This window comes from Wolffia australiana, chromosome 4, assembly GCF_029677425.1.
Source record: "Wolffia australiana isolate 7733 chromosome 4, ASM2967742v1".
In the NCBI taxonomy this organism is placed as follows: domain Eukaryota; kingdom Viridiplantae; phylum Streptophyta; class Magnoliopsida; order Alismatales; family Araceae; genus Wolffia; species Wolffia australiana.
Window position 1 is genome coordinate 5,283,747 of NC_135838.1, and position 17,331 is coordinate 5,301,077.

Here is a 17,331-nt window from a genome sequence, read left to right on the forward strand (position 1 = left end):
CATTTTGTTGATGTTTGGGTTCATTTGTTGGCTGTCATGTTCTTTTCCTGTTGTCTTCTCTCGTATGTCGTGGTTGTTCCCTATGGTTCGTCTTTAAAGTGTATTCGATCACCGCGGATGCTTGGACTCAACCAAATCTTCTTGGGACGTTGCGGTGCTGTAATTCTTACCTATTTCTGAAATTATCAAGCTATGTCTCAAGGCTAACCTTGAACTTTAATAAAATTTTGGTTAGTTCATAAACAAGAATATAGATAAGAAAATTTAAAATCTTTAAGATGCAAGATAGGTATCCCATTTTTTAATTTTGGTTTTCCTAAAGAAATTATAGTATCATTTAATTATGTTATCATTTCTAAAAGAAATGCTAACATAATTATTTTACATCAATATATGATTTATGTGCTGAAATCTGAGATAAAAATAGTTTCTCCATGCCTTCAGGATCAATACAAACCACCTCCACTGGTCTCCTAGGGTACAATGATATGTTGATGCACTACCCTTAAAGATGTGTCGCTCTTTCTTCTTTGATTTGGCCCAACACTATCCGGTGGTGATGGGGATTAGCATCACATTCCTTGGGAGATCGAGAATCTTCATACGATGGTTTCAACACTTTTCTGAAAATAATCCACAAACCGTTGTACATTTCCCTCATTGTCATCTTTTGATACTTGTACTGATTCCTGCTGTTTTTTATTGGTGCAAACTTTCAAGCTTTTTGTAGAAAAGTTTATCCATTTGTTGTTGTCTGCTTGTTGTCTTGATCTTTCTTGATCATAGCTGAATATAATTCAAATCAAGTTCGGCTTTGAGTTTGATTTGTTGTTGTTTCCTTGTTGTTCTGTCCTTTCTTGACCGCAATTGAATATCTTTCAATATTGACTTTGACTGTGAAGTATTGTTTCAAGTCATTTGGTTTGCCTTTGTTGATTGCTTGAACGCTTATGGTGAGACCTCGTTGTTGGCTCCTCTCTCCCCGACTTTGGTATTGGTTCTCCTGGTCACTTCGGATAGGTGGGTTGCATCATTGAGTACTTAGCTAGTAACTTCTTGAGAAGATGCATCAAAAATCCTCGGTCCTAATAAACCAAAGGTGGAAGTAGCTTCCATGTCCAAAAATGTTAGAAAATCTTTTTTCCTCTCTGATTTCAAGCACAATATTTTCTTTTCATTGCATTCCGATGTTACTAAAAAGTTTTGCCATCCATAATAATTTTGAGTCTAAATATCTAAACATTAGTGTTAAGATAAAGCAGCGCATAGAAATCTATGAATGTACTTGGTCCATAAAAGTGCGTACCTTGGAATTTTGATGCCAAGTTTCATGTCTTAAATTTGATTGAACTTCTTCACAAATGTGTCTCTATCGTTTTAGTTTGCGGAAGATATGGTAATCCCATCTGCTCTGTCCTGATAGCCCCTTGCATGAAAGTGGTAATTCCTGCATAGATGAAAAAAATATTTTCCTACCTAGCCTAATGCCATGGTTAGCCAGCGCATCTGCAACTGAATTCCCTTCCCTATATCTGTGTTAGATTGTCGGTATACCTTCACGCAGTTTTAAAATTTTCTTCCATATTCTTTGCTCTTTCCAAATGGCCCAATGCTGCTTTTGTACCATTTCAACCAGTGACTGTGAGTCTGTTTCACCAATTATATTCCTTATTCTTAGACTTCTACATAGTCTTAGTCCATCCAAAGCGCTCTGATTTCTGCTACCATGCTCGTTTGCACTTTGTAGTCTTTTGAAAATGCAGCTACCACGAAACCTCTTTCATCTCTGATTACTCCTCCTCCTGCACTTTCTCCAGGATTGCCTTTAGAAGCTCCATCAATGTTAAGCTTGAGAATACCCGTTGGAGGTTTCTGCCATGTGACTATTTTAACAGAATGTATATAAATCTTTGGTCCCTCGGTGAGCCCCCAGTTTTTCAGACTTTTTAATTCTTGAATACACGTGATTTTCTTTGGTTGGACTTGTCTATCCATGTACTTGATTGTATTTAGAAGCCTATATCTGAAAGCCTCATTCAAAACCTGACCTTTCCATTTTCCATTATTTCGTTCCTTCCAAATTTCCCACAATATTGTAAAGAAAGAGTTTCTTTTCAATATTTGGGCTTTTGATTCCCTGATGGATTTTTTACCTATCTATCTATCTATCTATCTATCTATCTATCTATCGATCTATTGATCTATCGATCTATCGATCTATCTATCTATCTATCTATCTATCTATCTATCTATCTATCTATCTATCTATCTATCTATCTATCTATCTATCTATCTATCTATCTATCTATCTATCGATCTATCGATCTATCTATCTATCTATCTATCTATCTATCGATCTATCGATCTATCGATCTATCGATCTATCGATCTATCGATCTATCGATCTATCGATCTATCTATCTATCTATCTATCTATCTATCTATCTATCTATCTATCTATCTATCTATCTATCTATCTATCTATCTATCTATCGATCTATCTATCTATCTATCTATCTATCTATCTATCTATCTATCTATCTATCTATCTATCTATCTATCTATCTGTATCTCCTCTCTCTCTATCTCGCTCTCTTTATATTTCTATCTCTCTCTAATTATATATCTCTCTTTATGTATAGAAACATATAAAGGGATAGATATATACCACCCTCCCTACCTCCCTCTCCTCTCTGTGAGAATAGAGAGAGATGGAGAGGGGGCCCAAGTCGAGAGGAAGACAGAAAGGCACCAAGATAGACATTACCATGGATATTTCTGAAAATAGACTTTATGTCTATTAATACTCAATACAATTCCTATGCTTTAAGTGTATCCTATGATGTCCAAAATAAAAGTATGCGTGTGACACCCTAGGCTTAGGTACCATTCTACGTAATGGTTATGAAAGCCAGACATATTGTCTAACCCGATGAATCATCTATACTCAACTGTCACGCGGTCAAATTCTGAGCTAGGACAATTGCTCGAATCTGGCGCGTGTCGGCCTCAGTGCTTGGAATAGCGGCCTCAAATTCTCAACGGAAGTGTTTTGCAATAGCTTAAGATCACATAGAAGGGGTTAGAGGAGAGGGTGGGGACACATCACCATCAAGGAATAGGGTCATTACACTAACATCATCAAAAGGGTTACATTGCCATCATAGGCATTACATGGGAGAAGACGAGGGTTGATACCGAAGTAACGAGATGAGGCACCATGCGCTTTGGTAGGGGCGGTCTTGTGCCTTGAGGCCAACAGCCTCGCGCGTGCCCGCCGGCCTTGCTGCTACATGTGTGTCCCCTGGTTGGGCGCCGCACACCCGTGGGTATGGCGATCACACACACCACCAGCACCTGTGCTGCCACCCATCGTGCGGTCCGCTCGGACGCCACCGTGGTCAGCACCTCAAGCTGGGCACTATGCACCCAGCGCTACCCGCTGGAGCGCCATGCATCCCAAGCACATGGAAGACCAGATGGAATGCCGGTCGTCGAGGTATGTGGTACCAGACCCTTGTGCCTTTATTTTGCCTATTTTGTCTTTAACTTCTGGGCATTCGTCTTCATTAAGACCAGATTGCCCACTTGGAACGCCACATCCCTTTTGTGTTGATCTGGGTGTTTCTTCATCTGTTGGGCAGCACGTTCTAGTGCCTCACGGGCTTCCTCAATGCGAGCATGATAATCGCACGCAAAGCGGAAGGCTGCGGGGAAATGACCATTTCCTTTTCTTTACCACTTCCGTAGGGTTAGTATCTGCCTTCCCGTTGCAATCTCGAATGGCGAATGCCTTGTAGCTGAGTTCCGATTGATATTGCGTGCCAATCGCGCTGCATCCAACAGCTCAGCCCAATTCTCTTGGTTGACCAAGATGTAATGTTGTAAATACTCTTCAAGCATAGCATTCGCACACTCGGTCTAGCCATCAGTTTGGGGGCTTAAGCTCGTTGAAAACTTGAGCTTGGAGCCCATGTATTTAAACAGTGACTCCCACAAATGTCTCGTGAATCTTGTATTGTTGTCGCTAATGATGTCCAATGGAGGACCCTAGTATTTCGCCACGTGGGACAGAAAGAGTCAAACCACGCCATTCGCGTGCACTTGTGATGTGGTAGGGATGAATGTTGCATACTTGGAAAAATGGTCCGCGACCACCAAGATAGCATCGTGCCCACCCACGAGCAGAAGACAGGTGATGAAATTCATCGAGATGGACCCACGATCTACTCCTCTTTGGGAGAGGTTCCAGCATTCCCGCAGCTTTAGCGTTCTCAGTTTTATCTTATTGACACACCATGCATGAACGGACACATGCCTCAACATCTCGTTCCATTCCCGGCCAGTGATAGCTTTTGGACAGGAGTGCAAGCATACACACTTCTCTTGGGTGTCCGGCGTGAGGTGTGTTGTGTGCCTCGTAGAGGAGCTTACGGTGCAATCCACCCTCACGCGGCGCATACGTTTGATTCCTGTTAGCAAAAACTATGCCCCGTTCGATCCAGAATCTCTTCGTCTTGTCCGCGGTAATACGCTTCATAAGGCGAAAAATTTATAAATCATCTTTCAGCATTAACTTGATATCATTTAGAATGCGTCCTTGGACTGCTGAAAGTGCGCCCACAAATATTCTGGTTCTTTGAGGCTCAAGGCGTTAGCAACTTGATTGGCAAACCCTTTTTTGTACTTCAAGTCGAAGTCGAACTCTGCCAAGAAGTCATGCCATCTGGCTTGCTTCGGGGTCTTCTTCTTCTGGGACTCGAAGCAACTGATGGCCACATTGTTAGTGTAGACCACAAATTTACCTCCAAGGAGATAGTGATGCCATACTCTTAAGCAATGTACCACCGCCGTCATCTCCTCTTTGTGTAGCGAATACCTTCTCTCCCCTTCATTCAGCTTCCGGCTTTTGTAAGCCATGGGATATCCGTCGTGCATCAAGACACCTCCAAGTGCAAAGTCAGAAGCATTGATGTGTGCCTCATATGGCTTGTCAAATCTGGGCAAGCGAAACATCGGCTCATTGGAGACTGCATTCTTCAACTCGTTGAATGCTCTCTGGCAACGGTCTGTCCACTTCTTCTTTGCATCTTTCTTCAACAAGTCCGCCAATGGAGTAGCTAGTCGGGAAAAGCATTTGACAATTTTTTGATAGTAATTGGCTAGCGCAAGAAATGATCTCAATTGGGGTACTTCCTTCGGTGCTATCCAATCCCAGATGGCCTTCACCTTAAAGGGATCCATGCGCACACTTTCCTTCATGATTAGGTGTCCGAGGAATTCAATCTCCTACAAGGCGAACTCACACTTCTTCGGGTTGAGGTAAAGCTTGTGCTCCTTCAACTTGGCCATCACCTTCTTGTGGTGCCTCACATGGTCATCCAACCTCCGACTGTATACAAGAATATCATCCAAATACACCACCACAAAGTCGTCTATATAATCCTGGAAAAGATTGTTCATCAGGCAACAAAACGTAGCAGGAGCGTTTGTGTGCCCGAAGGCATCACACAAAATTCAAAGGATCTGTAGTGCGTCAGACACATCGTCTTCGGCTTGTCTCCCTCCTTAATCCGCACATGGTGGTACCAGCTCTTGATAACATGCATTTTTAGTACCTTATAAGATCCTATTTACATGCTTATCTGCATTAAATTACTCATATTTGCATGTTATCAAGCTTAAAATAATTGAATCGATTTTTAGAATGAATTTCTGAATTTTTTGCATTTTTTAGGATTTTTCTAACCATATATTCTAAAATAATATAATTTTGAGACAGAATATGATTTTTCAGGAATTTTTTGAAACTAAATTTGGAAAGATATGATTTTTTTGAGTCTAGATATATATTTATATGTATTTTTGGGCTTTTATTTTAATTATATGAATTTTGAGATATTTTTATGCCCTTTTATTTTGCGCTGCCACATGTCGCCGTTCGATTCATCGAATAACGAAGAATTAGAAATATTGCTAATGATTGGAGACAGCCAATCATTAATTGATTTAATGATTGGCATCAGCCAATCATTTCATCACGCAATCATCGCTTTGTGATTCGCGAACGATGATTTCAATTATTTCTAACAAATGGGATATGGAAATTCTGACACAGGAAGCGACATGGACAAATGAAAAAAAGGACAGATTTTTTTTGTAATAAATGCTATGAAGACCGAGGCAGAAAGGACAAAAATAAACTTTTTGCTCTCTCTCTATTCTGACGGCGGCAACTTGGGGTGTGCACGTTCACCGAATATTTAGAAAAAAACTCTATTGCACACGCTGACGCGTCGCCACTTCAGCCGCAAACCTGGCTCTAACACCAATTGTACATGGTCAAATTCTGAGCTAGGACAATTGCTCGAATCGGGCTCGTGCCAGCCTCAGTGCTTGGAGCAGAACACTGAGTAGGCTTGATCTCGTGCAGCGGAAGTGTTTTGCAATAGCTTAAGATCACATAGAAGGGGTTAGAGGAGAGGGTGGGGACACAACACCATCGAGGAATAGGGTCATTACACTAACATCATCAAAAGGGTTACATTGCCATCATAGGCATTACATGGGAGAAGATGAGGGTTGATACCGAAGTAACGAGATGAGGCACCATGCACTTTGGTATGGGCGGTCTTGTGCCTTGAGGCCAACAGCCTCGCGCGCGCCCGCCGGCCTTGCTGCTACATGCGTGCCCTCGGGCCGAGCGCTGCGCGCCCATGGGCATGGTGATCACACACGCCACCCCAGCCTTGGGCAATCACACACACCATCAGCACCTGCGCTGCCACCCATCGCGCTGTCCGCTCGGACGCCACCGTGGTCGGCGCCTCAAGCTGGGCACTGCGTGCCCAACGCTACCCGCGGGAGCGCCACGCGCCCCAAGCAATCTCAGTGCTCATTATGCGCCAATGCTTTAGTCTCTTGGCATGATGTCTCCCGCCCCATGCCCCGCACACGCGATGCGTGCAATGCTTACGCGTAGTCGCACGGCTCCCCGCACAGCTCTATGCGCCAACACTGTGGCACTACTGCCTGACCTGCGCATCTCGTGCGCGTGGATGGCGCTTGGCGCCCATGCCCGCATGCACTCACTATGATCAGGATGCACACTCTAGCGCGCATGGGTCACCATGATCCGTCGCACACTCTAGCGCGTGCGGGTCACCTTGATCCGCCGCGCAGTGCGCTGACAGGCACGCGCACTATCCATAGTGTGTTACCACTACAAGGGCGATGGCTTGAAAGATCAGGATCGGGCATTACCATCCTTAGTGCGCTGCAACATGACACTAAATAGGACTCAGTCATTACATATTGTGAGTCTATACACGAACACACCCTCCCAATAAGCACGCAAGCCTCTAGGCAAGGATGCCGCCTAGTTAGGTGCCTAACATCAACATGTACATTATTAATCTTATGAACATCTCTCTTGTAATGAGCTTGATTAGACCCAAGATACATAATATCTCTTATACAATACTCAAATCACTAAGCTCCAAACTTTTAAACCCAATCCCATATAAAATTTATATTTCACTCCATGTCTATAAATATTCAATGACTAAACAAAACTCTTTTCAAAAATTAAAATCTCCATCTCATCATAAAAAAACATATCTTTCTCAATCCAATATATTTGAGATATTTAATTATTTATGGATTATATTTAGTAAATATGAAATTTCACTTTTAGTCCATCTATCATATTTTGGTTTTGATCAAATAGAAATTCATGTACGACATAAATATAAATCAAGTTATAAAAAATTAGAAGTGAATAATTTGGAACGGTTGTTGTTCTTAGACTTTGCATTTAATTACCATTACTATTATGATTCAGCTATGTTTGGCATGCTGACTCTTAAGTGGCTGATGACTGTTTAAGTGACTCATGGGAACCCAATTTCATCCTCAATTGGATGTAATACTGATTATAGTCCTAGTTATTGGTGAAGATCACTCTAAGGGTTCATATCCCCAAAATCTCTTCACATATAATAAAATATATTGAGGGAGGTGAAGAAACAATATTGACAAAGCCCTGATGCGTGAAGAATAGATTTAAAGCTGGAGGGCCTTTAACTAGAAGTACCTGGGGTAGGATGGTTTTTATACAAAGAAGCAAAATGAGGTGGGCAGAGTCCCAACACATCCAATATTCGCTTACCTATTTGATTATTTACTCCAATAAGATTTCAAAGTTTAGAATACTCTTAATCATTGTTTTTTCCAAAGGCCCCATCTTTTACAAAGGTAGTAATTGTTTTTTCGCTCCAGTCTTTTTCCGTGAACTCCTGAATATGAGCAGAACAGGTTTACTAAGGAAATTTAGTTTTAATGATTTATTCAGTTTTCGAATGTCGTGCCAATGAAGCAAATAAACCAATAAAGATACCAACCCGCACACCTTCTATCGAACAACTAAACTTGGAAGGGCAGGACTTGCAGTTTAGCAGCGCGCTGGCGTTAACAATTGCTCACAGAGACCAAAAGTCCCATCTTTTTCGGCCCAATCTTTTTCCTTGAACTTCTGAATATTTCCTTGAATTCATGATTTTAAAAATGTTCAAAAGTTCAAGCAGAAATTGAAGTCAAAAATCATGATCAGAACATGTTTGCTCTGGCCATTGGGTTTTCACAATTTATTCAGTGCCAAAAGAGTCGAATAAACCAATAAAGATAGCAACTCACACACCCTCCTTAAAATAGATAAAATAGCAAAGGCGAATTTGCAGTTTAGCAGCGGGCCGGCCTTGACACTTGCTCACAGAGACGGGCCTACTCTTTCCACCATCGATTTGAAAACATTCTCGCCTTAAATGAATTATTTAATGCTTGAGTGTCGTGCCAAAGAATCAAATTGAACCAATAAACATAGCCTCTGTCACACAAGTAAAGTGCTATGGGCCTAATTTGCTGTTTAGCAGCACGCTAGCCTTGACACTTGCTCACGGAGACGGGCCTACTCTGTCCACCATCGATGTGACAACATTCTTGGTTTAAATGACTTATTTAACATGCTCGAGTGTCGTGCCAAAGAATCAAATTAAACCAATAAACATAGAACCTGCCACAATAGTGGTGAGGGCCGAATTTGCAGTTTAGCAGCGCGCCGGCCTTGACACTTGCTCACGGAGACGGGCCTACTCTGTCCACCATCCACGCGACGACGTCCTCGGCGATCTCGATGCCTTCGGGCTCGAACAACAAATCATGCAACAGCCCATCATAGAGCTTGACAGACTTGTCCTTGGAGGGTGCAGCCTGATGCAGCAGTTGGGTTGCAACCGGGTCCGTGACGGTGTCCTCTGTGCCATGCAGCGCCATGAACGGAACGTTCACCCTGCCCAAGTTCCGTTGCAGGTAGCTAGTGATGCGCAGTATCTCGTACCCCGTTCTCACTCTCAACGCTCCCGTGAACACCAACGGGTCTGAGTACTTAGCCGCTACGGCTGCTGGGTCTCTTGATACCGCCGTCCCCTTCTTCTCCGCCGCGCTCAGCTGGTAACGTGGCAGCAGCAGGGAAACTATTGGCGCCACCATCTGCCCAAGTTAGGGTATGTTAGGTTAAAGATAAGATATGTTGGGTTAGGTTATGTTAGGTTTGAAGAGGAGAATGCAAAGAGAAGGGTAGAGAGGAGAAATTTGTAACAGAGTAGGTAAGAGGAAGATAAGTATAGAAGAGAAGAGACAAAAAGAAAGTAGGATTTAAGAGAAGAAGATAGAAGAGGAAAGAAGATAAGATAAGAGACGACGACGACGACAAGAGAAGTGAAGATAGGAAAGGAGAGAACTGAAGAAAAAGGTAAGAGAAGCGAATATAGGAAAGGAGAGAACAAAGGAAAAAGGTAAGAGAAGTGAAGATAGAAAACAAGAGACCAAAAGAAAAAGGTATGAGAAGCGAAGATAGAAAGGAAGAGACCAAAAGAAAAGGGCGAGAGGAGCGAAGATAAGTCAAAGAAGAGAACAAAAGAAAAAGGTAAGACCCGCGAAGATAGAGAAGAGGAGAACAAAGATAAAAAGGTAAGAAAAGCGAAGATAGAAAAGAAGAGACCAAAAGAAAAAGGTAAGAAGGCGAAGATAGAAAAGAAGAGACCAAAAGAAAAAGGTAAGAAGGCGAAGATAGAAAAGAAGTGATCAAAAGAAAAAGGTAAGAAAGCGAAGATAGAAAAGAAGAGACCAAAAGAAAAAAGGTGAGAGAAACGAAGATAAGGAAAAGAAGGGAACAAAAGAAAAAGGTAAGAGAACCGAAGATAGGAAAAGAAGAAGAGGAAGAACAGAAAAAGAACAAGGATACGATAGAAGAAAAAAGGATCTTAGAGAAGAGAGGAGATCAGATACGAGGATTTAAAGAGCAGATAGAAGAAGAAAACACGAGAGGAGATCCACCCATCTCATAGGTAAGATTATTTTAGGGTACACGAAAGAAAACAAAAAGAAAAGGTTAGAGAAGAAAGTGATAGAAGAGAAGAGAAAAGAAAAGCGGACTTAAGAGAAGATGATAGAAGAGGAGAGAAGGAAAAAGAATAAAATAAAAAGCAAGAGCAGAGATCATCCTATCCATCCCGTTCGCAGCTTACGTAGATCACATAATCACAATATAGAAAATGGAGTATATTATCTTCGATCATAGAAGTAAGAGAAAAGAAAATAAACAGAAACGAAAAGATCTGTCCTTCTGACTTGTCCGGGGTTAGATCACATTTTATCGATCGTAAAAGAGAAAAGAATTAGAGAGATTTGAATACTTCAGAGTTTAGATGGATCAAATTACAGAGATTATATTTTCTCCTCTGATTAGTTTGGTGTTTAGATCTTATTTTATCGATCCAAGGTGAAATCACATTATCGTCCTTTTTTAAGACAAGAGGACAAAAAATAACAAAAATGAACAGAAAAGAGAGATTTGTTTACCGCGAGGATCCTGTGAGTCGGTTGCACCCGAATGGCAGGGGACGTGAGAACCACGCCGCGGAGCCGCGCTTCCACTTTTGGGTCCAACGCTGCCTGTTTTCGACGAAGATACAGAAAAATTAGGGTTTTCAATCAAGATTAGCATATTTTCTTGAAATAGATTAGAGCTTTCGACGAAGATAAGCACGCTTTATTGAGAGAGATCAGGATTCCGAGGGAGATGAGCAAGATTTCTTGAAGGAGGTCAGAGTTTTCGACAAAGCTTCTAGATGGAGATCAGGATTTTTGACGAAGATTCTAAAAGGAAATTGGAATTTACGACAAAGATTCTTGAAAGAGATTAGCGTTTTCGACGAATATTCTAGAAGGAGATCAGGGTTTTCGACGAATATTCTAGGAAAGATAAGCACAATTTCATCAAGGAGATAAGAGTTTTCGACGATGTTAAGCACGATTTATTCAGGGCGATAAGAGTCTTCTAGGAAGATAAGAGCGATTTCTTCGAAGACATTAGGGTTTTCGACGAGTTTTTGACGACGACTACGGTTTTCATTGGAGATAAACATGGTTCCTCGACGGCAGTTAAGGTTCTCGACGATACTAAGCATGATTTCTCGAACGCAGTAAGGGTTTTCGTAGAGGATTACGACGGTTTCTTCAAGGAGATAAGCACGAGTTCTTAAATAAAATTAGGGTTTTTTGTTGTTGCTGACCTTAAGGATGATGGCCGCGCCGGTGGAGTGCCCGAAGCAGAAACACGGCAGACCGGGGTTCTCCTCAAAGATTTTCTCCAAGAACAACTTCTGAAAATCAGTGAATAAGCATGTTACGTAAAAGGGCGAGCCAAAGATTGAGACTTTTTTTTTTATTTTACGTAAAAGGGCGAGCCAAAGATTGAGACTTGAAACGCGAGTCTGCGTTTAACGGTCGTACCGCATCTTCTACAGCGTAGTCCAGGGAATGAACATAGCCATGTAGTCCGTCGCTGCCGCCATGTCCTTTGCATGGAACAAGCAAATTTTTTTTTTAAAAAAACTGAATCGTAGTCATGCGACACGATCGACAAGTTCGAGCTGATTTACCCGTCCAATCCATGGCGTAAGCTTTCAACCCGCTGCGGTTTAACCTTCTTGCGAATAAGTTATACCGACCGCTGAAAAAAGAAACGATAATAAGATAAATAGTTATATTTGATTGTCTATTTTGTCTGAACAAGCTGCAGAAAGCTCATGCAAATACCTGTGCTCGTTCAAACCATGCAATACCAGCACCAGACCTCTGCAACCGGAAAGAATACAAAGAGAAGTTCAAACTCTCAGTCAATTATAAGTTTTTTTGGTCGGAACTAGTGGTATTTCATCAGAGATTAGATATCCAAACAAAAATGCAGTCAAAGCATCGGAAGAGTCGATATTTATTTGATTAAACGTTAAAGAATAAGAACCGACATAATCATAATTTGCGATTCGTGAGGAGAGGATGTGGAGACTAGATCTTCTCACGCTGACTCCATCGAATGACTGCATTAGTTTAGATCAAAGAATAAAGAACATATAGAGTCAAGAACACACACCAAATTCAATCGCAAGTCTTGTATATTGAGAACTATCTTTTGCGTCAGCTAGTCTAAGAACGATGGGAACTCCAAAAGAAAGTTTTGACTTGTGACATTCTAATTAGGCCATCATCGTATTTTGGTTTCTAAATGCAATCCCTACGCATGACCGGAACGTTCAAATCCCATCTTAACTGGACGGAATCACTTCCTCGAGATTTATGTGATAGCTAATAATCAACAATAATATAATCGTCCCTTCTACAGACAAGAGGAGAAACCTTATCCTCTTCCGAATATCCTAAAATTATCCAATCTCTACAATTTGGTGAGACAAGCATATACATATGTATTTAATCCTCCACATAACTTAAATTGAATCAACCTATCGATATTTTATACGATGGACACTATCATCCGTCTAAGAAATTCAAACTTGCCTTAAACTAATGAGTAAGACATTCAAACTTAACCTGATTGGGGCGTCGATCGGACTCCATGATCTTGTGAAAAGCGTGTCTCCACGGGTGGTAGCAAAGAGAGAGAATTCTTTTCTCGACCAACTGGCCGGAGAGTCGTCTTCCTCCATCGCCAGCCGTCGGATCGCCATCGCACGCCTAAACGCCACGTCCGCTCTCCTCGCCGCCGGAGTCCTAACCGCCATGGGCGCCGCCAGCTTCCTCTTTCTTTCACTGCCCTTCGTCCTATCCACAGAGCGTCTTCCAATTGCAAGCCTCGCTGCTCCGCGTTGCAGAGGCGACAAGAGCGCAAGGAGAATCATGTTTAGGAGCATCAAGAGAGCTCGTAGAGTTCGCAGAGACATCACAGCGCTTACACGGCTACTTGGCCCTGACGTGAGCATTACTGGCTTCGGCGCCTCGGAGAACATTCCCGCGGCAGGTTCCATCCTCAGAGATCTCAATTCAAGATACTTCTGCTGAGAACAGTGGCGTTTCCTTCCCTTCTCATCCCTACTATCCGAAAGGACAACAAAGCCGAGACGATTCGCGGCCGCTAAATTGCTCGTCCCGATCAACACCATAAAGAATTTCGCCGAATTGCGCAAAAAAAAACCGGAGATCTTATCCTTACCGCGGCAAGAATTGGGGATTTTGATAGAAATCAAACCAGAGAAGCCAAAGCAATCCAAATCTTGAAGATTAAGGGATGAACTCGTGCAGAATCGGCCTCCGATGAACAGATTCCTTTCAAAATCTTCGAGACGAACTACGCTTGATCTGCTTCGTTAAAACAGATCGGGAGAGCTCGGTCAGCTCAGGGAGAAGGATTCGAGAAACGGCAAAGCTCGATGGAAAGGACGGTTATTTATGCTGTCGACGAACGGCGGAGGCGGCAGCGTTGCCCCGCTTCCAGCGGAATATTTTCCCAATAACCCTTCCAATTAACTTTTTCCTCAATTCGCTCCTTAAACTCATTAAATTACATTAGAATCTTTCTAGCACAACCTTCTTAAAGGATCCCTTTCCAATTTTCGCTAATCCAAGATGGTTTCCGGAAGTTCGGGGGTCTTAGAGAATTTGCCACGTCGCGGACACGTGTCGCGATGTAACAAAGGCACGTGGATGGAAAAGGGCTGTTCAACGATAGTTAAAAGGCCGCGTCTGCTGGGCCCACCAACTTGCGACGAGTCGGTTAGTCTCACGAGATCGGCCCAGTTTAGCGGGGCCCACATAAGAGCGGTTACGGATAAGGGTGATGTTTCTTAGACAACGTGAGGCGGCCGGCGTTGACTGCAGTGATAGCCTGCCGGCGTTGACTGCATGAAACAAAGGAAACAGTCATCAGCGGATCAGAAACAGTGATCAGCGGCGTTGACTGCATGTAGGGTATATGTGTGCATTTAGGGTTTGATGGTCCCGGTCTAACTTAGGGTTTTTAGCAAAGACATGAAACTTATCTATACTTTGGCCCCGTTCTGGCCTGTTCTTGTTTAGCCCTGGTCCGCCTCAGAATAGTCCCAGTCCTGGTCAGGTTGACTAGTCAAAGTCAAGGTAGAAAATTTATGTCATGGTTTGTTAAATATCCTCTACATCAAGTGGGTGCCGACGGATGGTCAAATATATGGCGGCTACAGTGAGCTCAGTAGAAAACTCTCCAGCGCGTTGGATTTGACATTTTTAGAATTTCACTAAGAATATTAAAGTAATATTTAATAATTTACTTCCGGTTCTGGTCCAGTTTGTCCCTTGGACCTCAACCTGCCTGACCTACTGGTTCACCCTCAAATGGAAGATCAGTGTCCCGGTCAAATCGGTTCTCAGTCCTAAATGTCCAACCCTAGCTATGTGTGTGCTTGAGTTCTATCATTACTACATTTTCACTTAAGCTTCTTTACACTAAAACAAAAAAAAATTCCTGTACCTATCTTATTAGTTCTCTTACTAATTAAATACACTCTATACTTCTGATTATCTTCTCTACTCTTGAGATGTAAATAAATATCTCTGACCATATATTCCAATCTTCATTCAACTTATAATATTAACTTTCCTTCATCTTTATGATACTTATTTTTTCTCTTCTTTCTACCTCATATTTCTTACTAAACTAAACTAATTATAATATCTTTATGATACTATACACCTATAAACTAATTAGTGATCTCTTATTTTTATAATGTCTTATTCCTTATTCAACTCAAATATTAATACCATTGTCCTTATAACTGAATCATATTCTTATATAGCTAATTAATAATTAAGTAAGTAATCTCCTAGCTTCTATTCATAATATTTTACTATTCTTATCCACTATATTAAACTTCTGTACTTCTCCCACTACCTACACTAATACCAGCCTCAACTATAATTCTATTAATTCATTTCAGTATCTGTCTTTCTTGTTATCTTTAAGATCTATAAAAACTATAAATAATATCTTATATTTTCTCTCTGTCTTGCGCTCTTTCTCATCACTTATTTTTCTGAATTAATAGATACTATTTGTGAGTTACTCAATACTTATCTGATCTTACATTCACTATCTTGAGTACCTTCATTACTGCTCATTCACGATAACTCAGTTATTAAACACCTCTACAAGGCCAGTTCTTTTGGAGACGACCTTATTCCAACTATACCTCTAAGTGAGTTTACATCGTTTATCAAATTTATTTGATATTTAGCAAAAATTAAAATTACAACGACATTAAAAATTACTACACAATTTGCCTACATCACCCGCGTTATCCGCCCGGCCGCCCGCCTATGCCCCCTGGACACCCGACTGCGCCACCCGACCGGCCGCCTGCGCTGCCTGCCTACTTGTGCCACCCTCGTCCGAGCTTCCCTAAGCGCCGCCCGCCGTCCACCCGCCATCACACCATCGTGCCACCTCCGCTCATTTGTGCTGCCGCGTTGCTCCGCTTTTGCGCCGTCGCGCCGCCCCAAGCAGCCGTGTCGTCCTCACATCGCCACGCCACTCCGGCATTGTCTGCATTAATGCTGATGTCGACTATGCCATTATCGTGCTGCCTGTAATGCTTTGCTGTTGTTCGCACCGGGACGCCACCGCCATACTATGCCACAACACCACTGCATCAACCCCGTGCCATTGCCACGCCGTACCAATGCCACACCTCTCCACCACCACGTCATGCCATCACCGCGTTGTGCCACTGTTATGCCTTGTCGCCACCGCCCAAGCTGTGTTGCTATCATCACACTGCGACATATCTTTTGTACTCTAATACACATGCCATGGTCAGTGCTGTCCCCCCCAGCTCTGCTCTTGCTGCCTGCACTATTGCTGCATGCCGGCCATGTCACCGTTGGGCCACCCGCCAAATCCCATTATCTCTAACACAAACAACAAGGTCACACCTACTCTGGTACGCTCGCACTTACGTGTTCATTATTTCTTTCATACCTCCCGAGCATGTCTCCACTGTCGTGGTTAGGATAGGTATAGATAGGATTAATGTTCTGAGGGATAGAATTTCTATTGGTACTTCCTTGGTTGGACCCGTCGAGGGCATGTGCACTAGCGTTAGTAGCCGTGCTCACGGCATTGGTGTTCAACCCGACCTCCGGGTCATTGGGAGCTAGTCGCATACCCAAAACTCTCTTGCCATGATTTATGGGTCAATGGTGTCTTTCCACGCCTTGTCTATATTTCTCATTATTTTTTGCACGCACATCCACATCATCATCCAATGTGTTACACCCACACAATTGGCATTGGAACAGTCATTTGATCCTGACTAATCTTTCCGCATCAAATCAGCTATTATATGATGAATGATGTATCAGGATGTAAACAATATTTAACATCTAATCCTCTAAGTTAGTCATTCTAGTCATTCTATTGGACACATTGAAAAAAATTAAGAAATATCATATTTTAATGCATTATTAATTAGGGGAAGAATTAAGCACAAATTTTAACCTTCCTGAGTTTAGCACGAATTATCAGATGGATAAAACTCAACTTTGAATCAAAACAGGATTTACTAACCATTGAGAGCCCAAAAAAATCACTCTTTGGAAGCCATTAATAATTTAAATTATATCAAAATATATATCATTAAAATGAAATTAGAAATAACTTAGGCCTAACCAAGAAATAGTTTACTCGCTATTAGATTGATTTAACCTAATCAATAGGTGGAGCAAAGGACATGTGAAGTCCCAATTATATGGCATGTTTCAAATGGTACAAATGATTTCATCAACTTTATTGTGTAACTTTTATGTCATCAGTAGGTAACGTCATGGTCTGACCCAAGTTCAGTCATCAGTTACACCAGACTGAACTGAGATCGTCAGTCCACCTTTTTTGAGCAGACCTAACTTTTGGTCTGGGTTTCAGTTTGACTGCCAAACCAGACCCAAGACCAG

General features: G+C 42.0%; 1 protein-coding gene across 2 annotated transcripts; it reads right to left on the reverse strand.

The window, feature by feature from the left end:
• Positions 1–8,796: 8,796 nt before the first annotated feature.
• Positions 8,797–13,781, reverse strand: LOC144701693 (uncharacterized). Of its 2 annotated transcripts, XM_078573432.1 has the most exons (8): positions 12,946–13,781; positions 12,157–12,195; positions 12,000–12,070; positions 11,851–11,915; positions 11,631–11,720; positions 10,918–11,010; positions 9,121–9,546; positions 8,797–8,939 (listed from the first exon to the last, which is right to left on the reverse strand). In XM_078573432.1, the coding sequence occupies exons 1-7, from the start codon at positions 13,512–13,514 to the stop codon at positions 9,133–9,135; spliced, it is 1,341 nt and encodes a 446-aa protein (XP_078429558.1). In that variant the 5' UTR covers positions 13,515–13,781; the 3' UTR covers positions 8,797–8,939; positions 9,121–9,132. The 2 variants fall into 2 exon arrangements, with proteins under 2 accessions (XP_078429558.1, XP_078429557.1); XM_078573431.1 differs by having other exon boundaries at positions 8,797–9,546; positions 12,946–13,780.
• Between the last annotated feature and the right edge of the window lie 3,550 nt (positions 13,782–17,331).